The sequence below is a fragment of the Halyomorpha halys genome, unplaced genomic scaffold (genome assembly GCF_000696795.3).
Source record: "Halyomorpha halys isolate HHAL.00 unplaced genomic scaffold, Hhal_1.1 Scaffold470.1, whole genome shotgun sequence".
Classification (NCBI taxonomy): domain Eukaryota; kingdom Metazoa; phylum Arthropoda; class Insecta; order Hemiptera; family Pentatomidae; genus Halyomorpha; species Halyomorpha halys.
The window spans coordinates 706,778-731,397 of NW_027115723.1; the positions used below are offsets into that span (position 1 = coordinate 706,778).

The following is a 24,620-nucleotide window of genomic DNA, read 5'->3' on the forward strand; positions in this document are numbered from 1 at the left end:
TAATTTTCATATAGATTAGTGTAGTCTTATTGCAATTTTTGTGTTTTTTGAGAAAATTATTGTAGGCTAGACATATTTTTTTTTTTTATTTCCATAAAAGTTCGTTTCAATGAGTTTGTTGAGGTTCTGAAAACGAATACGACTGTTATTTATCCCTAAAAAATATTTTACTTCATTTTGTTGTTATTCTTTCCGAACTGTTTCAATATTATATATAGCACACTGGTGCAATCATATACTATTTGATTTGTTTTTGTGTTTATCGCAAATTTTTTAATTATCTGGTAATTTGTATTTAAAGTAAGGACGTTTAAAACGAATCTTATTTTTTTTTCTCTACACCTTTGTTTGGCATGTTTTAAGGTAAGCGTCTTTTGGTTTTTGTAATTTTTATTAAATTCAAAACCATTTAATATGATTAGAAATATTTTTTTCTTATATAAAGTTATATTTAGGTAGAGGTAAATTTATTAAATTTAAAAACAAAATGGTTAATTTACAAAATGTTCCACGTTTAGGTTATCACGCCATCCTCAGGAACAAAAACTCCACTCAAGGAGTTAGATTATGTGTCTGTGCTAGGGTGTCCACGTGGAGTTTTATCTCTAACAAATCGATTGGTATATATTAAGTTTCAAATACACATAGTGCAAAAGCAGAAAACAATAACGTAAAAAAGTGTACAATTTGATTTTTTTTTTGTCTAATATTTTTTGACCTAGTATCGTTCAAAAAAATCATTGAAATCGGAGTTCTCACTGCCGGAGCTTCCCTCGCTAGTGTAAAGGGGGGGGGTTGAAATCTCCAATGAATGAAATTTCCAACTTTTTGGGTTTTCAAATTACGGAAAGGAGAGAATGTCATTCGAATTCAGAACTCTTCAGGTCGAGTGTAAATATTTGTACATAACTATCGACCCGATATACTGTTTTTATACAATTATTGCATATTCTTATATTTTAGTTCAGCTTATTACAACTTTAATTATATTTAATTTTTTGTTACTTATATTTTATTGTACGAAATTACACATTTACTATTGTTTGAAGTTGTGGTTGTAATGAGTCGATAAACAAGTTTTAAACAGAAGGTAGAACATGCAATGACTCACTCCCCAGAATAAATACGTCAATACCAAGGGAGGTTGTCTGAATATTCATAGGGTGACTATAGTTATTTAAATTTTTATAAAATCTTATTATCATTATAATTTTTTTATCCATCGTCATTTACGAAATAAATATACCAGTAATCGTGTTGGGGAATAATCCCATCCTTACATTAATTAATATATTGTTATGGAGTCATTGATATTTTAAATGAGTTTGCGTGCGTTACTACCATATTTCTTCTAATTCTTTGATAGCATCTTCTATTCATTTCTGCCTTCCGAGATATTCAATGTATTTTCATTATTAAAGAATAAATTTTGTACATAATCTTATCAATTCTTCGAAACTGCTTTTATTGTTTAAATTAAATATATTGTACATCTTCCAGTCTCAAACACTCCTTATTAATATTTAAAATGTTAAAACGTACTTCATGTCAACATCCAACAATTACAATTTTTTTTAAGGCTATTCTGCTCAGGTCCGTTAATTTTAGTCAAATTAACTTATTTTTTCACTATTCATTTAATTTTAAAACTTTTAATTGTAATTCATCTTACACCATTATCAACTTACCATCAATAAAGATTTCAGAAATAGCATTTTTGATAAATTAGATACTGTATTATGGCCGAAACGTTGGAGATGGACACAATTTATTTTATCTAAACAAAAGAATGAATTTATTTTTGACCTAAAATAATCTTGATGACATCATGATTTTTAAGGAACATAACGTCAACATCTTGTTAACAATGTTAGTAATTTAATAAATTATTTTAACTTTATTTGTGAGTACGACTAATGTTTAAACCAAACTATTTTTATTTCTGAACAGTAATTATTTATATATTTAAAATTTAAAGATTAAATAATGTTTATGAAATTATATCGTTAGTTAACAGATGCACTGATTTGGTCATAACCAAAGCTCGGATTTTTATCTAGTAAAAACCTTCAGAATATGCAATAAGAAGGCTAAAATATTCATATGTAGTACTAATGCATCTTTGACTAAATGTAACAAACTTTGAAGAAAGCGATGAAGTTTTAAATAATAATAAATATTACCACTTCTAAAGGAAGTAAGCAACAAACAGAAATAAACAATAGACTGGAGAAATTGAAGGTAGCCTTATTTCCTTAATTTATATATGTACAAAAAATAAAGCTACGATTGAATTTTTTAATTTTTATTTCAATTTTTAAAAAAAAATTGAAATCTTCCAAATATAGAAGTATATCCATGTATCATTAGATATACAAAATAAAATTCAGCTCATTCCACCTAAGTACACTAGCTTTTAAAGGTGTTTAATCAATTGTTAAAAAAATGCATACAAACAAAATATGCATGAAAATCCGGACTTGGGTCATAACGCCAATTATTGAACTTATTATTATTATTTTTTGGTTATAAATATATCAAATACAAGTATCGCTGTAGTATGTTTAATTATAGGCCGTTCGAAGCTGAGAGAATTAAAGCGCCAAGTTAGGCTGGCTCGTGACTGCAGCTGCATCGGTTCGACTTTTATTTCTGTGGCGGTCCCAGAAAATGAAAACTTGACCCCCTACCATGGTCATAATAGGGTAGTAACCTGTAGACAACCTCCCTCTCTCCTCCACATGTCAGAAATAACCTGGAAGGGAATCATAAAAAAATGAAAGTATCTTCAGTTAGTATAATTTACCCGTTTCTAGTCCAAATAGTTATTAAACTAACGTGTAAAAAGTAAACTTGCACCATAAAAAAACCATTTCCAGGAAAAAACATTAGTAAATTTCTCTTCTCATTTGCCCAATTACAATCGTTTACATAACCACCGGTTCTGTTACAACTGCTTTATAGTTCAGAGAAGATTTAAACAGTTGCCTGACCTAAGTAGCCAACCAAAAGTATTGAACATTATTTTACGTCAGTTAACGTTAACTTAAGCTTTTTGTAATACTTTGGGTATTACTGGCTATAAACCTAAAAATACAAGGCTATTCTATTTTTCTTACAGTTGTGCATCAGAGTTTTTAGGAAGAAATTAGTTAATAATTACTTGGAGGCCAAATTCCAATTTTACTGGATTCTTTACCCCAAACATGGACGCTCCAGCCGTGCTCTGCAGAGTTGGGCTGGAGCTCAACCAGCGACTCTCTGGATTCTTCATCTATGGGCGTTTCCGGCATTGTCCTCCACTTCTTCAATAGATCCTTAGTCCGATCTTTAGTCTTATCGCAAGCCATCCTCCATGTCGTTAAGAACTTTCTCTGTTGCCTGGGGGAATCTTCTATTCCTTTAGGTTCTCTGAAACTAGTAAGAAGACGAATATAATTATACACTAGTTATCTCATGAAATGCAATATATATAATTCATGACCTAGTAGAATTATTCTGAATGCATTAGAACTTTCAGAAGTGATAGTTTTTTTTTTTTTTAAATCATATCAAGATTAGATTTAAAACATTATTACAACACTCCGAAATGGATCAATCTTTATAATAGTTAAATTAATAATTGTATCAGATGTATTGTGCCCATATTGAGACCACTCCACAGTATTATATCAGGTATATATTAAATTCTGAATACAAAAAATTAATATTAAATTTAATGCTTTCAAACATGTAGATTACTATATCTATATTAAACAATTCCCTTTAAATATATATGTATATATAGTTGACCGTAAAAATTGAAATAAAAGAAGATGGCCAGGGTTGCGGTCAAAAAGAGAACAAATAGTTTATAACTATTTTAATGCCCGACGTTTCGCACCAATTTGCAGGGCTTCACCAGGGCTAAAAAGATAAAAAAAAAAACTGAGAATATTACAACAATAAGATAAAATAAGGTAATTTAAGCTAGGATAAATATGTAAAAATAAAGTGATAAAAAATTACATATATATAAAAGGAAGGAAGACATAAAATAGTATCAATATAAAATACACTTGAATAAACAATGATAAGAATAAAAAATAAGTAACAATGACAAGACTAAAATTTAAAAAAAAGTACAGGAGATGAACATAAAACAAAAATAATACGGGAAAAAGAAAAAAAGAAGAAGAAAGTAGAGATTAAATAAACGTCTTGAAAGAATAAATATAAATAATAATGATAACAGGTAAGGTGGTCCTGATTTGTTCTTTGCTCATTTAATATCATTATTATTATTTATATTTATATTTATTCTTTCAAGACGTTTATTTAATCTCTACTTTCTTCTTCTTTTTTTTCTTTTTCCCGTATTGTTTTTATTTTATGTACATCTCCAGTGCTTTTTTAACTGTATATTTTTTTTAATTTTACTCTTACCATTGTTACTTATTTTTTATTCTTATCATTTTTTATTCAAGTTTATTTTATATTGATACTATTTTATGTCTTCCTTCTTTTTATTTATATGTAATTTCTTATCACTTTATTTTTACATAATATTTATCTTAGCTTAAATTACCCTATCTTATTGTTGTAATATTCTCAGTTTTTTTGTATCTTTTTAGCCCTGATGAAGCCCTGCAAATTGGTGCGAAACGTCGGACATTAAAATAGTTATAAACTATTTGTTCTCTTTTTGACCGCAACCCTGACCATCTTCTTATATTTTAATTCCCTTTAAAAGATAACTCATTGTTAGGGAGGGAAATTTGCACAAGACTTCATTCATTTTAAATTTTACGTAACAATTTAATATGAGTCCGTTGTAATTCCACGGAAAGTTAGAGTTTGTGTTTTAATTCTGTTCTTGAATACAGAAAATTTTGTTTTGCCATCTGGGGAATACATAAATAAATTATGTGTTCAGATGCGTTAGTAGGCCACATGTTCTACACACGATTGTTCATCGCTCTGATTAGTCTAATGCAGAAACAATGTGTGTTGTATAATTATTTTCGTTCTTGTTTTGTTAAAACATTTCATTTTCTTTCACATGAGTACTTATAATTATTCTTTGACTGAATAGTAATAGTACCCTACTGATTCCGTGCTTAAATTGCTCAGCCGGAAAAAAAGTTACACAATTCAGAAATGCTATATCTTAAAATAATCACAAAAATACAAGAAAACATATATTGGAAGATAAAATTAACTGTATCTTTGCAAATGTTGGTCTAAGTTAAATGATTTTTGTATTATTTTGTAAATATTTTCAGTCTTTCAAATGTGTCTTTAGGAGAAGCATAGTTTCAGTTACTGGAGAAAAAAATTATATTGATATATACATATATTTATATATTAAAAACACTTTTAATGGGATAGCGAAAGGAATCTCTGTAAACAATTTCTAATTAAGACAATAAACAATATGATTTTTTCAGCGTGAATAGTTGCTTTCTGACATAATCTGTCTATATTAAGCAATGGATTGAGAAAAAAAAATTGAAGTTATGTTATAAAGTATGTGTTGATGTGGTCAAAGGTAAGGCGTGTTTTCTTATCATTAAAAAGTCTACAATAATGTTAGATCTTTATAGCTCTAGAGAGCTTTTCTATTGATCAAATAATTACATAATTTCTTATATTGCAATCTAATATATTTAACAAATAGTATAAACTAGGTACTATTTTAGGACACACATGTGGATAATAATTAGTGCGTGTGAATATTGTGGGCAGAACCAGGTGTTAGCGATTGATTTTTGTTTTCTCAATTAGAACAGATTGCTTTTTTCAGCCAGTGTGTTGTGTGTTCAGCAGTGGGTAATAAATCAGTTTAGTGATTGATTTCGTAGGCATCTAAATATTTCTCCTCCATTGTGTATTTACCTGATTCTAGTAATTTTTCATAAAAATTAGTCGGACCTAACATAAACGAGTGTTTATTTTTGTAAGATTTTTAAAATGAACGTAACGTTTCTAAATTATATTATACTTTAATTCGACAAAATCAATAGTGACATAATAATCTGTTAATTATCTGAAAGCCTGAGGAGCTTTGATATGGTAAGATTTATTTTATTATATAAAATTCATGTAATAACCACGGATATGGTTATTAAACGATAAAATATATTTTTACCATCAGTTGGTAAAACGACAAAAAAACTATTTTATTCTAAACCTGATGATCATGTCTGTTATTCGGTAGCACAGTACAGGTTTTCAATGAAATAAACAAAACCATTCAAGGATTGTTTTGATCCTACGCTAAGGAAATCTCGTTTTGATTTTATTTCATTTTAGACCGAAAGGTTGGCACAAATAAATTAAAACAAGTATTACTTATTGGTATTAATTGATCCACTGACCGCACCCTCAACCTTCTCTTATCAGTGTCAACCATTAATTGATCCACTAACCGCACCCTCAACCTTCTCTTATCTGTGTCAACCATTAATTGATCCACTGACCGCACCCTTTATCTGTGTCAACCATTAATTGATCCACTGACCGCACCCTAAACCTTCTCTTAGCTGTTTCAACCATTAATTGATCCACTGACCGCACCCTCAACCATTAATTGAACCACTGACCGCACCCTCAACCTTCTCTTATCTGTGTCAACCATTAATTGATCCACTGACAGCACCCAAAACCTTCTCTTATCTGTGTCAACCATTAATTGATCCACTGAACGCGCCCTTAACTTCCTCTTATCTGTGCTAACCGTTCCTAATCCTGTTTTTTAAAAATAAATAAATTAATAACTTCGTATTTTATGTTATGAAGTTGCTAATTAGACAAATTATCTAATATCCTTATTGTACTTAATTATTTATCAAAAGCAAAATTCAGGAATGTGATCGTTGTATGCCTTCCACCCATTTTTTTCATTTTTAAGAAATATTACTTAGGTTAAACATTACATTAAAATAATTATTATAATATTTTAAAAACTGATAAAAAACACTAGAACCAAAATCGACCGGTCTTAGTGGTACATCAGTTCTGGATCTCTTTAGTATTCAATTTAATTACAAATTCCCACCTGATTAAGATTACCGCTACCATTTTACAAAGTGGATGGTTGAAATCAATGGGCTTATACCATCCTGTGAAAGATGCATTATTTCTATACATCACTAAAAAAAAAAAAGTGAATGTAAATTGCATAGAAAATTACAACTCACCTGTCCTTCTTCACGAGCTCTTTCCCTGGAGGCGCTGGAGGTGGGGGTGGCTCTTCGGTGAAGTTCTTTTTGGAATCGTCCGACTTCCGCCTAGTACTATCCACCCGCTCCATGAAGAGTCATCTATTTCCGGTGGTTTCGAGTGTATAAATCGTAGGTCACACCACCACTGCTATCTGAATCGCAACTTTGAATACGCTATTCATTGTTTCATAGATATTAGAAGCTGGGAAGGTTTTGAATTTCAATGAAGTAAAGCAGTGTTAGCATGCCGCTTTGTGCTGTTTACGGAAACAAATAATTTTGTGTCTGATTCATGAAGCCGAAAGTAAAATCCTAATCTTAGAATTAAGGTTGACTTGACTCAATTCCACATGTGTTTGAAACCTTATCCTCTTTACAAGCTACAAGATTTATTGAAGGTTAATAATTGGTTCGACTAATAATTTAACAAAATGTTCTTCTGCAATTGATAATTGTGTTTAGAATAACTAAATAAGTATCGACGTTGATTTTCCTTCAAAATATATATGACTATTTTTTTTTTACATATAAGCGATCCGAGTACGGTCAAGCTCTAACAGCCTCTAGGAAGGCCAGCAATCACATGATTACACCAGGGATTCTCAGGAACAGAGGCATAAATTTAACTGATAGGTTTGAAAGAATAATTTTTAGCCGAATCGGAAGGTCCATAAGCAATTAAAATAAGTTATGGGGAAGAACGGATAGCGAATTCTTTAAGCTACTGAAGAAACCCATAATCGGCCCATTGTAAAAAAAAGTCTGAAGCTAAAATTGAGTTTCTGTTTTTCTAAAAATCAGAATGTTTGGAAAAAAAATATCTCAGATAGAATATGCTTGCGTGGAGTGCTGAAATATCATAGAGTGCAAGATATGGCAATTGAGTATGTTTGTGGTTCATGCAAGAGATAGAGAGAAACTAACAGAAGAGGTAGGCAGGTCTATTGTTCGTTTACGTGTTCCTACTAATGTCGGAATATCTGGTTACAAAAAACTGAGCATTCGTTAAAGAATGGAAGTCTTACAACAAACTTTATCTCAGATTAAGCAAGAATTCCGCTGAATTAGTACCACTAAAACAAACCCCAGAGGCAGTATCGTTATTTGGATAGAGTTGGTATAACGACAATGTATTGCTGTTCATATAGTATACGCGAAAAGTGCCAACAATAATATATCGTTTGCGTATAGACGCGATCTTACTATTCGCATTGCAAGAAGATACTTTCTCAAAATAAACTTACAAAATTTGAAACAATTACACTATGATTTGAAATGGCTTATATTATTTGTTTAATGTGCTATTTGTTGATATTGAGATTATACCGTATATTCAATCATACATTTTTCCAATTCACTAAATAATCAACTAATGTTTTATTTAACATCCAATCAAAAGAACTCATGGTTAATGACAAATTCTTTTTTCATATGATTTCTTTTGTTTATTTTAGATCTCTCTGTTGACTACAGAATAACAGTTTATTTATAATCGAAGTTACAAATGCAAAAACAAAAAATTATATATGTACACTACTAGATGATGAATATGCCCGATTCTTTAATTTTTTGCTATATAAAGCAAGCAGGAAAAAAAAATTGTCACCTGACTTCCTCGTACCCACAAAAAAAAAGGCTGATTTGATGAGAAATGAGAATTTTATAAAACTGTAAACCAATGTACCAACGTATATAAATCATGTAGGGAAAAAAAATGTAATGTGACTTCCCTGTATAACCGTATTCAGTTAAGAAATTATTTTCTTACTAAGTGAAGCAAGAACCTTACCCAAATAATCCAAATAAATACTTGATTAAGCAAGTACTTAATCGATCACTTTATCCAAAGAAATAAATGGGTCAATTTGATGAGATATGAGAATTTTACAAAAACTGAAAAGAAAAAGTTTAAATTTTCGTGAAATAGTATATGAATATTTATATATAATATATGAAAAATTAATAAATATTAAAAGTGGAGAAGTGAGAACTTAAAATTGATACAGTAACATCTATGAAGAGTGGAAGTGTTGGTGGTAAAGACGTGAATTGGTATGTGGACCAATAAGTTGAATTGAAGGAATTTCATGAATCGTTGTCAGTTGATGAATCATCGGGAAAGTTACTTTTAAGAACCAAGGACAAAGTTGTCACCTTAGCACCTGCAAAATTAAAGGTTGAAAAAGTATGCAACAAGTTTATGGAGATCGTTGCACTGCTTTTGCTCCGGTCTCCTGGCATCTGATATTAGACAACAACGCATTTACATTGAGATGAAACTGTATGCTCAATTATTATTAATGGTTACGTTGCCTATGTATAAAGATATTTTGGATATGAAAAGACTTTTATTTATTACGGTTCTTCACTATATTCTGCACAAAGTGCAGAGCATGCGTCGATCTAAGTTGCATTCATGGGCAAATATAATATGATAAATCAACTAGATTTCCGGTACAATAGGATATATTTCTATAGCTTAGTACCGGTAGAAATAAACGTCGCCCAATTACTTGACGTTACATTCAACTGTTATTAATTGACGCAAGAAGATACTGTCGTTGATTTCATTAAGTTCGTCGTTCATTCTCTCAAAGCCAGAGAAAACACGAGTATAATAATATCGGAGAAGTTACTGCCCACCGCATCAATATCAAACATAGATAACGTATTCTTATACAAGCGTGGAAATAGCGATTCAGCTCGAACCCTAAGCTTTTATATTTTTAAAAATACAATTGTATAAAAAGAAAAAAATAGAACCAGTAATTTTATACGGAATGGAGACAACATGTCTCCCTAGCCTGGAAAAATTACTGAAAATAGAGAGAAGGATCCTGAGGAGAATCTATGGACCCAAGAAAACACAGGAACACTACAGGTTAAGATCCAACCAGGAAATCTACAGGGTGATAAAGGACCAGGAAACCGAAATAAGAATCAGAAGACAGATTCTACAGGCAATATGATGAGAATGGCCCAAAGGAAGTGAAAGAGGAGACAAAAAAAATTGAAAATAACAGGCAAAGACTGCCTGGATAGAGAGCATTACGGAAAAAAATTGAATGAAATCAATTTGCTTGCGGCAAATAAAAAAAACGGAAGGGTACTGCGTGGTCGGTAGAGAGGTAGCAAGGACACACAGAAATGATGAGAAGATACCTGGAGAGAGGAAAAGCAAAAATGAGAAGGGAAAAGTAGTGTATTCGCGTGGTCTTGAAAGGCCGTTCTGCGAAAAAAAAAATAATAAAAAAGTAGGTACCTTTCATGCCGTCAGCGGGTATGGTACAACTTAATGTAAAAAAAATAACACCAAAAACAGTAGTTTGACACCCATGAACTTCATCAGACCTTACCAAATCGGATGCCACTCATTCTAATTTCAAGTTTAAGTAAGTCATTTAACTCAAAATTTAATCGTGTGCCATTTTTATAATGTGTACTTTCTTCCTTTGGTACTCGATTTGTAAGTTATGAAGACAAAATGTCGGTATTTTTCACTGTAACTTAGCATCATATACCACGAAGCATTCGTATTCAAGATCTTGTTTTTTTTTTTTACGAGTCTTATTGGCCAAATAAGTATATGCCGCAATTTTATACATGTCAATATTAAATTTTAGGCCTATTAGGAATGATTGTTCCTTACCTTCTAGACTATCAAATTCACTTTTATGGAAAAAAATGAATTGGCAAGATTTGAGTATTTTTTATTAATTATCGATAATTATCATGTTGTATATGAATATATGTAAAGTTATTAATGTTGAACATAACGTTCACGATCCATTTTTTAATAAATGTGATTATGTATGAGACAGTGAACGTTATTATAATTTCTTTATTACTGCAAATAGGTTGGTGACAACTGTGGTCAAGATAGGCCTCCTCGGAGTGGAAGAGTGGTCGATGGTCTCTAATATTTAATGCAAGAGGTTGCCATGGTGACGTGGCTTATTGTTGTCTAAATTGCCTGCTCAAGCAGTCCGTCGTCACGCGATCACGCAAAGGAACGCTCTCTGTGGTGTTTAATAACATTTTGCTACTTTATCAAATGTATTAATTTTTGATGTTACATGAAATAAATCTAAGGATACGGAAGATGTTTCCAATTATAAATGGATAAAAAAGATTACAACTGATATGTTACCAAATAATTGTTCTGGAGTCTACTAGCAAAAAAATGATAAAGAAGACAAAAACAAATTTATATGAACGCTAAATTTAAAAACATTTGAGCAATAACGGTCGTAAAATGCAACATGTAATAAAAACAATGGCAACCTTGATCCAGGGAAGTGGATATGTGAACGTCTCACTTCAAATGCAGGTCCCAACCTAATTCACCTCCAGGAGTTTTACGTGTCATCTAGGTGCGGTCAGCCTCGAATATGCATAACGTACCAGATCAGCACCAATGCTATCGGTATCACAACTTCGTATGCTTTTCTCGGTTCCATTGTTTCACAGATATTAGAAGCTGGGAAGGTTTTGAATTTCAATGAAGTAAAGCAGTGTTAGCATGCCGTTTTGTGCTCTTTACGGAAACAAGTAATTTTGAATCTGATTCATGAAGCCGAATGTCAAATCTTAACCTTAGAATGAAGGTTGACTTTACTCAATCCCACATGTGTTTGAAACCTTATCCTCTTTGCAAGGTATAAGATTTATGGAAGGTTAATCAATTGGTTCGACTAATAATTTAATGAAATGATCACCTGTAATTGATAATTGTTTTTAGAATAACTAAATAAGCCTCTACCTTGATTTTCCTTCAAAATATATGTGATTATTTGTTTAGATAAATAAGCGATCCCGCTGCGGTCAAGCTATATCAGCCTACAGCAGTCATATAATTACACAAGGGATCCTCAGGAAGAGAAGCATAAATTTGCTTGCTAGGTTTGAAAGAATAATTTTAAGCCGAACTCAACATCGCCTCATTCATAAAAACTCTGATGCTAAAATTAAGTTGCTGTTTTTCTAAAAATCAGAATGATGTTCTAAAAAATCTCAGTTAGAGTATGCTTGCGTGGAGTGCTGAAATATCATTGCAATATGTGGTAATTGAGAATATTTGTGGTTCATGAAAGAGATAGAGAGACATGGTTAGTAACAGAAGAGGTAGGCAGGTCTATTGTTCGTTTACATGTTCCTACTAATGTCGGAATATCTGGTTACAAAAAACTGAGCATTCGTCAAGACTAGAAGTCTTACAACAAACTTTATCCCAGAATAAGCAAGAATTTCGCTAAATTAGTACCACGAAAACAAGCCACAGAGGCAGTATCGTTATTTGGATGGGTTGGTTAAGTAGATGAGATATTTAACACTTTCAGTACCGAACGACAATGTATCGCTGTTCATAATATACGTGAAAAGTGCCAACAATAATATATTGTTTGCGCATAGACGGGATCTTACTATTATCGTATTCCAAGAAAACACTCTCAAAATAACTTACGAAATTTGAAACAATTACACTAAGCCTAAAAAATAGTGGAGATACTTTGTGGATTGAACGAGCCTGTCATTAGGGTGTCAAATAAAACAAATGCCGAATATTTTCGAAGGAAAGTTTCATATGATTTTTTTTATTTGATTTTTGGATTCTACGTAGCTTTTGAAACGAAAATTTGGAAGGGAGTTAATTTTTTTTTTTATTCTAACCTACGATTTTTTGAAATCAGAGTGCGAACGAATTGGTTCCCTAATTCTCGCATATTTACCATACTATCGGCTAACACTAAGAAGGTTAAAAAAGAATATTTATACTGCAAAATCTATTTAATGCCTTAAAATTCTATCCCAGTTATCCCCGTTCTATACGCTAAATATCATATATATAAATAGTTGACCGTATAACCTTAAATATAAGATGATGGTCATGGTTGCGGTCAAAAGCCCTACAAAGTGGGGCAAAACGTCTGACATTAAATAGTTAAAAACTAATTGTTCTTTTTTGAGCGCAACCCTAACTATCTTCTTATATTTGAACGCTAAATAATTTCATGAAAAGGGATGGATCACCAATTAATAATAACAGACTTTTTTACTAGCTGTATGTGGCAATTCATAAGTCACAAGCTAGTCTTTATTTTATTAACGAACTCCAGTGGAATATAATAGTTGCACAATTCTCAGCCCTGAATTTGTTACACATAGTTGGGCCGAAATCTCAACTTATAAAAACATATTGCCTTCTTCTTACATCACATTGTCTTATCCTTGCATAAATAATAATACTATATACATATTTGTGTGTGTGTAAAGAAGCTTCAGTCTCTAACCCAATCTCCCACCTTCAAATAGTGAGTTAATGTGTACAGTTAACATTTATAATCTTGTGCTAGTGTTAGTTGGTGATAAACTTCGAGAATATAAACTTCTTTTGCTTCAACAAATAATCTTTATGAATAACAATTTCAGATTAGATAATACATTAGGTCTTAAAACTATACCTTCCTACAAAATCAGTTGTTATATTGTTTACTACAATGAAATACTAGTCCTATAATAACTAATTGAACCGTATCAGAAGGTTATTTTGTTATAACACCTTGTGTTAACAGTAGAAATTAACTTTTTTTTTTCGGCCAAGACCTCCCATTGGAGTCCTATACTGCCTAACTATGGTTGGGGGTCAAAAGTTCTTCATTTGGTGGGACCGCCGCGCAATGGAAAAAGTCAACATCCCAGGCCGGATTCGAACCGGCACTGCCAATAGACATCAAATTGGTAAGACTGTGTCTTAACCACCAAGCTATGGGCGGCCCTAGAAATTAACTTATTACTTAAAGGTGGGAATGGGTTAGAGTCCGAAGCTTCTTTACATAAGAGGAGCTTTTCTTTCTTCCTAGTGATGTTTTAAAATTGTTAGACATCTGAATTATTCTGCAGACTTTATCAATTGTAATAATATAATATTCATTGTACTAATACAATATCAGTTGTAATAATATCATATCATTTGTAATAATATAATATAAATGGTAATAGTATAATACAGGGTTGAATAAATGAATAAAATAAAAAACAAAACAAATGATGAATATCAATACACTAACTGTATCAGCTACCTGTGTAAAACATCAATACATCTCTAATCTGTTGATGAAATAAAAAGTGTTGAGACTATACAAGGATACAATTTTGATTTATTTAATATATAAAATTCCGCTATTCATTTCTTTTCTTTTCACTACTTTTCACGGTTGGGCTAGCAAAGGTTCGTTTTGAACCCCTACCTACCCACCGTAACATTTTGGTCCCATCCGGGCTGGAAATTTTCCTTATTAATTTTTTTTTGGTCCCAAAATATATAAACATATACAAACTCGAAAAAAAAGAATAAACCAAACTTAAAACTATTATAAACATTATATGAATTGAACAAAAGAGAGAAGAAAAAAAGTCTTATATCACCAGTGATTGATGGGGACCTGGTTGTGGTATTTGTCCTGAGTGGATGTTCTAGTGGAGGTAGATCGACGAAAGGACGTCCTCTTGGAGGATGAGCCGAAGTAGTCCGCTTTGGCCTAAAGGCGGATCCACATGTTGGCCGCTCGCCAGGAATCAGAGGCTTGTACAAATGCTCGGTAAACAAAGAGTGGACCATCCACATGTCAGTGTTATTCAGAGAGGCAAACATGGCAGATGTACAAGTGGTCTCAGCCATTGCACTGGGGTTATATTATTTTTATTACAAAAAAAAAAGAAGAAAATGAAAGGAAATTAAATATAAATAAACAAGATTAAATATAAAACTTATAGAAAGTACCACCAAACACCTTTAACCTCCTAACAGCTCTCAGTTTCAACTAGACAAAGAACAATGGTCGAGATGCTACACGAGCGCTCTCACGAATCCCTTTGATCTGTGCTCAAAAAACCGACTCTCGACGGATCGGCAACGAGCTTAGGCCAACTTGTACAAGCCACCCATCCACATGCTCGCGCATGTCTTGGTCAGGATGCTGGCAAATACGAGTGCGTAGTGAGCAGACAATGGAGACGATATGTGTGTGCACACTGAGACGCTAAGACGTCATCTGTTTATTTTTGCAGTATAAAAAACCATAGAGAGTAGTTGTTTTGTTTTTTGACGTTATAAAAATCATATGTTCTCGTAGTTTTGTGGACCATATGTTGGCCGCAACACTAGTATTTATTTCTGTTAATGATATTCTATACATGTAAATTAATTTATTTTTATTGAAATCTATTTTTATATTTTCAAGCTTGATTCGAAATTATTACAATACGGTTTTTAATTTATAAGACAGAAGAATTAACAGGTTTATAAAATCACTTTAATTTTCAATAAATTTCATTCAGTCCATTGAAAGCAGTAATTTAAATATTTGTTTAAGAAAGGTTTTAAGCCAAATGTTGGCTAAATAGCTGTTCTGTACTCCCTAAGCAAAATTCTAAACAACAAGTCAATAAGTAAAAGACATGGTTTATATTATTGGAATAAATTAGAAAGCCAAATTAATGGATTTTTTTTTTTAAGTTAATATATATAAGGACATCTATCTAATTTTTTGAAAGGGTTATGTGAAATATGAACATCATACGCCAGGGAAAAATGACGAAAAACTACGCTGTTATTCTTAAAACTTTACCGTAAAAAAATCACCACAGACTATTTTCATTTCGAAACTTTTTACTAAATGTTCTCCAATAAATAAAGAATGGAACGGAACTAGCAGGATGTCAGCAGAAAAAGATACCTAACTGCATTTTCTGTTTCTCCTCGCACTAAAATGTTCAAACATCAGACATATCTAATCTTTTCAATCAAAAATCCTAAGAAGTATTCTATACATGTAAATTAATTTATTTTTATTGAAATTTATTTTTATACTTTTCAAGCCTGACTCGAAATTATTACAATAATTTAATAAGACAGCACGGTCAACACCGTTCTACAATATATTACGATTCCAACAAAATACAACGTTATCCATCTTCATACTCCATATGTCCTTGACATTATATCAACAAAATTGCATCTAAACCTTTCTAACCATCAAAATCCTCTGGTTCTTTTCTACTTATCTGCATGCACCACGAAGGTTGTAACGGCAGTGGGCGCGAGATCTATTAAAAAAATATATTTGACTTTTGGAAACCTGACATTGGTCAAAACCTCTACTGATGTTTAGAGTGACTGTGGTTTTACCGCTCTTATTCAGCCTCCAGTGAATTGATACTTGAGAAATAACACATATCGAGTGCCTCCGACCACTGCTATTGTGAATGAACGATGCCGAATCTGCCTTAATGCTCAAGGTAACTTTGAACAACATTTAATATGAATGTTAGTTAATCTTTATATTTCAATAATAAAGTAGTTGTGAAACACATTAATTTATTTATTATAACCAGAATCATTCATCACAACTAAAATCTACATAATCACTCTTCAAAACCAGGGTATGTCAGTTATATTTATATGGGTTCCAAGCGATATAGGAATCGCAGAGAATAAGAATCGAGAATCGAGGTGCAAGTCAGGTAAAACAATTTTAACACCATCAGAAATGAGTATACCCCTCGATAAGCAAATCAAAGATTGATGAAAATCTTTTAATATTATTAAAAAGCTCGTCAAGTCCTGGGGTACCTCTGGCCACTAATGCCGTAGAGAGGTCGTACTGACTAGGCTGAGAATAGCTCACACGAGGCTCACTCACTCCTATCTTTTCTGACAACAAACGCCTCCGAACAACAATTTGGCAATCAGCCATATTTTCCAAGAATGCCCATATTTCATTGCACACCTCAATAGCTATAGAAATAGAGACGATGATAAAACAATAAAATTAGTATTTCAGTTTTATGACATAAAAAGGCTTAATAGCACAAATATAACATCGAACAGACAAAAAAATAAATAATAATAAAATTAAAAAAATAAAATAAAACCAATGTAAGCAAAATTAAGTAAGAAATAAATGGTGTTAATGACCAGTGATGTTTTACACTACTAAATAAAAACAAAGAACTAAATCCTTAGATTTCAGTATCTCCTGAACGCGTTACAGGTCATACCTCTAAAGGGAAGTTTTTTCCTTGTTTTGAGATCCTTAATACATAACATATTTTCAGTTAGGATACTTAACCCTGAAATTCCCCGAATTGCTATGGACGTGATTAGAGTTTTTATATTATACTTATTGTTCGATATTTTTACGAACTTTTACTTCCATTACTTCATGTAAATATTTTAACACAGTTTTTATTTCAATTTTGGTATGAATGTGTACCTCCATATCACTATTATTAATTGCCCAAGATTATGCTAGATTGTAATATTTATCAACAAATAGACAAATATTAAAAATATCAGACCTGGAAGCTACATTTTTTTTCCTTTTTATTTGCTGAGTGCGATAACTGGATGATGAAAACTGTCTAATGGATTAGATACGCTTGAATTTATTAGCCGTCGAACTTAAATAGAGGAAATGAAATATGGATCTAATATTGATTGTGTAAGGTTGATTGTCCTGTTTTTTGGTATAACCAAGGTTTATGACTTAAAGCTTAATTATTTATCTATATTTGACAGCTACTTGTTCTGCCAAAGAATGAAAATTACAAAGTGAATAGTAATGGTCTTCTATGTCGAAAAATTGATATAATTACTTATTTGGGAAAAATGTTAATTATTGTTTATCAGTCAAGATGGATATTGATTTTTAAAATATGAAAAAGATGATTTTTTTAATATCGTATATTGATTTGTTTTATTTGTTTTGTTTTTTTTTAAAAGAAAGGAATGCGGCCTACTCTTTCGGGAGTTAATTATGCAATGAACACACTGTGTTTTTGGATTAAAAGGAAAACGCATAGCTCTGTTGAAAATTGCACATCGCAAAATTTGACATGAGTATAATACTTTCCTTACCGTATGTAGTAAAACAAATAAAGTGCTGTAATTACAAAAGATAAGTGTAAATTTTCAGATCCGTCATTTTTCCCCTAACAACTTTGCATTAAGAAGTCCGTAAAAGTAAAATGAGCCAAATGCTACGTCTTTGATCGAAATCTTAGGTATACTGATGATGTACGACATTTAATAATATAGTATCTAATATTAACATTATATTACTAATATCAATAATATTGTATCTTATATCTAATTGCTTAGATTTGTTTTTTTTAAATTATTTTATTTTTATTTTAATGAGTGATTATTTTCAATAAATCAAAAATGAGAGAATTATTTTTCCCTTAACACCTTAATTAATAATTAATTAACCAAGAATTCATTCGCATTGTTCATAGAATCATGGATTAGCTAATTCTAACCACTTTCGCTTACGTTTGCGCAAACTTACTTGTACAGAGCTCTGAACCATCAATGGTGTTTAATCATTTAATAAAATGTGTGTGAGCATTCCAACGTTGTCTTACTTAATCATATTCCTTTAATAAAATAATTAATATAATTATAACTTATTATAATTATATCCCTTTATTTTTAAATATTTATTTTTTTTATAATAATCATGTATATATTTATTACTTTTATCTAAATGATTTATCCTTTTTATATGGATGTATGTTGAGTATTTTTTTTAGATTTTAAAGGAATATAATTGTGCATGACCATATATTTTTATTATTATAGGATTTTTATGTACATATATTTTTTCTAACTTTAAAATTTTTTACTATTACTATTATTATTATATTAGTGAAAGAGAATTAGATGTATATATAGTAGATATATATAAAAATGAGAAGATTTCGGGAATGCATTTAGCAAAGATACATAACTTTTTTATTTGTGCCCACGTTTCGACCAGAATTTCAAACCTTCATCAGGAAAGAAAAACAAAGCGAGATGTCAACCTTAATTCAGGGAAACATAAAAATAAAATAATAACAAATAAACCTGGAAATATACATAACAATAAATTAAGAGGATAATAGTTGGTACTACTAATAAAAGAATAATATCAATATAATAATATTTTATAATGGATTTTTCTCAATATTTAGACCCTTTTAAGCTCGCTAAGAATGAAAAGAAATGAAAAATTAGTATTACATTATTAATTACAGCTTTATAGATTGATCATAAAACTTGAAAATCGTAATTTAAAATAAGATTTTCATTTTTCAGCAAAGGACGGAAGTTGTTAGATTCATCCTCATTTTTATGACTGATTAACATTGGTTGTTATTTGATGGAAACCTATAAAAGAAAATATAATTTCCAGCAGAATATTATTATCTTATAATACCATACGGCAAACGAAGATATAATGTAAATTGTATATGTATAATGTATTGCATTATATTATTATGTAGTCTGTAACCATATAAAAAATAAAGAGGTTTACAAAAAAGCAGAATATTAAAATACATTTTACTTAAATAATTTTGAGGATTTATTTATTTGCTTAATGAAATAAAAAATATATAGGAACAATATCTGCCAATACGAAGAAGGATATGAAATATAAATAAATAAATAAATAAATAAACAACCTAACTAACACTTATTTTTTTCTCTGGCTCAGTCCACAATTGTATATAATAATGATCGTAGTAATGTTTGACTATGATGTAGTAGTAATTGTAATATTGATATAGTAATTTTTAAAGCAATGTGTCAGCAGAAGCATCGTCAGCCATCCAAACATATTATGTTGCGTGCCTCATCCTTGAAAGACATAAGCGGAGTGCAATAAATATAATGTAGATAATAATGTAATATGTGCTGTAGTTTATGTAGAAAGGGACTATCTTACCTCCGTACTGGGCACTGGCTATGGCCAGTATACACCAACTTCTGCCTTCACATTAACAGCGCATGTTCGCTCTCCTAGGCAACGTGTTGCCATTATGTCGAGTCAAATGGATCGGGTGTGAATTTGAATAATCATGTATTTGAACATGAAAGTGTTTACTTATAAAAGTGTTGTTTTAAATAAACAGATTGACTAAACAGGAACTTTTTGAGTGTTGTGAGACGAAGTTATAAAGCCAACATAAAACGTACTGTCAAGAAATTCACAGTAAATTCAGTATACGTTATTTTCGTATTAAAATTTTTGTATTACTGCAATTAATTATTTTCGACAGTGTCAGCTTTACCCTAAGCAGAGGACGCTACAATCCCCTAGGTCTCTTAACTACTGTGATCGATAGATTAAAATGAATTAGGAATGAACTGAGAGGTACAATGGCTTCAGGATAGATTGAATAGTTTATCACTGATACCAATAAAAAGAGACTTTCAACTTAAAAAAAATAACTTTGAAGCGGTAATTAATGATTTTACTAATCATAAATTAAGACATCTTATAAATGTTCAACATTTTTATTTTTAATGTTTGTTACATTCCAAAAAAAAAATAAAGCAGTGATTTTAATAAGTAAATTATTTATTTATTTTCATAAGCCAGAGTTGTTCAAAAAACAACTTTTCTGATCCCCACTTGGTCAAATACGGCCCTGTTTTGAATATTCCATAATTAAGTAAATTGTTGTAATATGTATCCATAATTTTGTAAATTGTAAATTGTAAAGAGTTGTGAAAATACGACATATGTAATAATGCTGGTAGAGTATACTATGTCTAAAAGTATAGCTTGTGTCCTCAGAATTTCGTATTTTATACTTGTTTCTGGCCTTAATGTGTGATGATGACAAAGGTCGAAACCTTTAAAGGATCCTTATCGGATAGGGGCAGAATTTTTTCCTAGAAATATTTTCGAGAATTCAAAAATTACCATAAATACCTATAACTATGTAATAAAAATATGAATGTAAAATAAATTGAAAATTTTATATTAAAGCCACAATGTAGCAGGGTTCTAAATATGAATAATAAAATAAAATAAAAATGAAACATTGTCGGTTGGGCACATTCTTTATGATGAAATACTCCCATATTACTATAATCGACATTTTTTTGAGAATCGCCATATTATAACTAGTTTCAATTTGAGTACTACAAGGTATTTGTATGTCAAATAGTTCAACGATATTCAATGAAATTAAACAAAAAATTTTGATTTCTTGTTATTAAAAAAAATATATATTTGAGTTTTATTATATATATAAACGAATTCGGTGGCGTTCACCTGAAATAGTTCAATACCTTAAGGGGCCTCTACATGTTGGCTGCTCGCCAAGAATTGGAGGCTTGTACAAATTCTCGGTAAACAAAGTAACCGTCCGAGAGGGCCATCCACATCTCAGTGTTTTTCAGAAAGGCAAGCATGTCGGACGTACAAGTGGTTTCAGCCATTGCACTGGGATTATATTATTTTTATTTTAAAAAAAGAAAGAAAATGGACGGAGATTAAATGAAATTAAATATAAATGAATAATATTAAATATAAAACATATCATAACAAGTGATAACAAACACCATCAACTTCCTAACATCTCTTAGTTGCAACTAAACAAAAGCAATGGTGGAGAAGCTACACGAACTCCCTTTAGTCTGTCTCCAAAAAACCGACTCTCGACGGATCGACAATGAGCTTAGGCCAACTCGTACCAGCCAAGCCAAGCCACCCATCCACATGTTCGCGCATGTCTGAGTTCGCCACGGATTTATCAACATGTAGATCCGCCTTTATGTTCAAACATTTATTGTACTTTTTTGGTATAGTCTAATTAAAAAAGAAATTATGTTCTAACTAGAACCGCGTGATAGCTATCGAAAAAATACAGTATTTTCCAAAAACCAGAAGCCACTTATATGAATTTATTACCAGCATTATTAGTTTACCTTTATAGGCGTTCCAACATAGATTGCCTCACAAGTTAGCGCTTAGATCAAACCAATCATCCTCCTGTAAACTTCAGCCATCCATTTCTTCTTGGATTCCCACCATCCACCTATTTCTAGGGCGTCCGCATCCTCCGCGCTTTGGTGCTACCCAATCCAGCCCTCCGTTCGCCCAACATTCGTCCGACCTTTCTTTCTCTTGTAGGTACCACCTCAGACGGCGTGACCAGATTCTTTTAAAAAATCTATATGTGCTGGAGAAATGCCCCAACTCCCTCCTCATAACACGCCGACATCATAGAGTGAAGAGTGAGTACTAGTTAATGAAGCTCCTAAAAGAAAGAGGTTTTGCCTGCTTCGATGAAGTCTACGGTGTAACTACGGATGGATCCACAAGATATGCGGATATTGTTGTTTTCCCTAAGAAGGGGAAGTCGGCAATCATTCTGGATCCCACAATGAGATATGAAAATAACGACCTTGACCAGGCAAATAAGGTAGATAGAGAAAAGAAGGAAATCTATGATCAGTGCATCCCTTTCCTTGAAGAGAACTTCCGTAAGGGCTTCGCAGAACGAGACTTCAACGTGAGAGGCCTCTGGTTCGGAGCCCGTGGAACGATACCCAGCACAACTAGGAGCTTCATGGAGGAACTTGGGGTCGATGTCCAGGACGTGGCTAGGATAACAGAGAATATAATACTTGACTCTCTGGGAATCATCCACCACCACATGCATGGAAATTAATGAGTAAGGGAGTAATCCAGAGGAAGGATGGCATGCATGCATTGCATGTCTTGTTTGCTATTTTATTTATTACTTTATTATTTTTGTATATATTTTTAATATTTGTTATATAGTTATTATATATTAATTTTAACATAGTTTGTTCATTTTTTTTTATTTGTACTTGTTACTTAAGTATCTTTCTTATATTTTTTCATATGTCTATCACTATTGTATCCATTATTCTGTTAAAGGCACATTGGGTTAAAACCAAAATATGAAAGGGAAAAAGAAGGGAAGGAGAAGAAGGAAAAAGATAAAAAGGGGAAAAGAAGGAAAGGGAGGAAAAGAAAAAGAGGAAAAGAAAAAGGTAATGGAGAGAAAAAAAGAAGAGGAAAAAAAAAGCAGAAAAAAATAAAAGAACCAAAGAGATGAAAAAAAATCATGTTTTAATGTTATACACTACTAATGTTTGTAATTATTATTGTATACTTTTATAGACCTGTTTGTTGTTAGATTAAAAATATCATCTGATTAGACTAAAATAAGTATGCTGTGTAACTAACAACCCAATGAAGTTGGGCTGCACAACTTTATATTTATATTTAAATAAAGTTTTTCCTTAAAAATACAAATCTCTTTAAAATACTTTCAAAATTCTATTAAATCAACCTTCAAAATCTGTCGAATCCAAAAACATCAATCAACAATAAATATCAAATAGGTATCATGTTTTACAATCAAGTTCCTCAACTATCGATGGTAATTCATAATTAGCACCATATCAAAAATTTTCTTTCGAAAAATTTGTATTAAAATGATATATAATAAATAGGAACATCTATAGTATACGTTCGGAATACCAGCTATTTGTTGACCTCGGTAGTCATTGAGACAATATTTGCTTAAGCGATTATTTTTTGTCAACTATTCCATATCTAAATACATGACATTATTTATCCTTTCTTACTCATAGCCCGATATTTTCGTTATAACCTGTAATTCTTGATGAACAATAGGACTGGAGTGGTCATCGTTTTTCTACTTGTGGGTAACTTCTTTAGGTCAAGGGCTAGATGGCGGGCACCAACATAATTTTAATGTAGATTTTATTTTGTATTTTTATTCAATGTAAATTGGGCATTGGAAACCGTTAACACTGTTTTGATGAAGGATACCGTACTCAGTATTAATATTGTACTATATACAAGTATTCGTATTGTATTTTAGTATCCCAAGACGTAGAAAATGAAAATACACCGATCTAATATCGATTTATTTTAACTTTTCGGTTTTCTAATATAATGGGGTTCCTTTGTATGCTTTCGGAGACGCAGGTAACGAAAATGCTATCGTGTTTAAGAGCGTACTATTAATTTGTTAAAAAGTTCGAAGATGTAATTGAAAACTAGTGCATAAATTGAATAATCTTGAAATCGATAGCACTTTTATCTCTAACTGTTTTAATATGTTTAAAATCCGAAAATAAATCGAATTTCATTTTCTCCAACTACGAAAGCATAAATGAGTTTTAATAAGTTATGAATCCTAAATGTTATAGTATTATCAATATACGAGCTCACAATCTTGAAATCGGTTGCATTACCGTTTTCTACGCCTCCGAAACCATACTAATATATAACATACGCATTTATATAACATGTAAATAACATATAAAGTGGCTCTTAGAGAAAGAAGTGTAATGGAGAGAATAAGATATTTTTAAATTAAGTTAAAATAAATCGATACGCAAACACACGATCTTAAATTCGAAGGAATATTTAATTAGTATACTAACGGAAACATATTAAAGGACCCTACAACGTCTGAAAATGAACAAAATAAGAAAACAATAATAGTACAAGGGATAAATTATAAAATATTTAAGGAAGAGTTGCACAATGTTTTATAGAAAACTAGCCA

At 31.2% G+C, this 24,620-nt stretch overlaps 1 protein-coding gene across 4 annotated transcripts in view; it reads right to left on the reverse strand.

Annotated features, from left to right (window-relative positions):
- The window catches only part of Scp2 (Sarcoplasmic calcium-binding protein 2), a 38,897-nt gene extending 18,809 nt beyond the window's left edge, over positions 1 to 20,088 (reverse strand). Inside the window, exons 1-3 of one of the 4 annotated variants that reach the window (XM_067052746.1) lie at positions 19,979 to 20,033; positions 7,182 to 7,357; positions 3,164 to 3,417 (exon numbers count right to left, since the gene is read on the reverse strand). In XM_067052746.1, coding sequence (XP_066908847.1) covers positions 3,164 to 3,417; positions 7,182 to 7,294 — 367 coding nt within the window. In that variant the 5' untranslated portion in view covers positions 7,295 to 7,357; positions 19,979 to 20,033. Of the gene's footprint in view, positions 1 to 3,163; positions 3,418 to 7,181; positions 8,697 to 19,978 lie in introns of those variants that run through there. The other 3 variants (XM_024361705.2, XM_067052747.1, XM_014424456.3) reach the window with 3 other exon arrangements.
- Between the last annotated feature and the right edge of the window lie 4,532 nt (positions 20,089 to 24,620).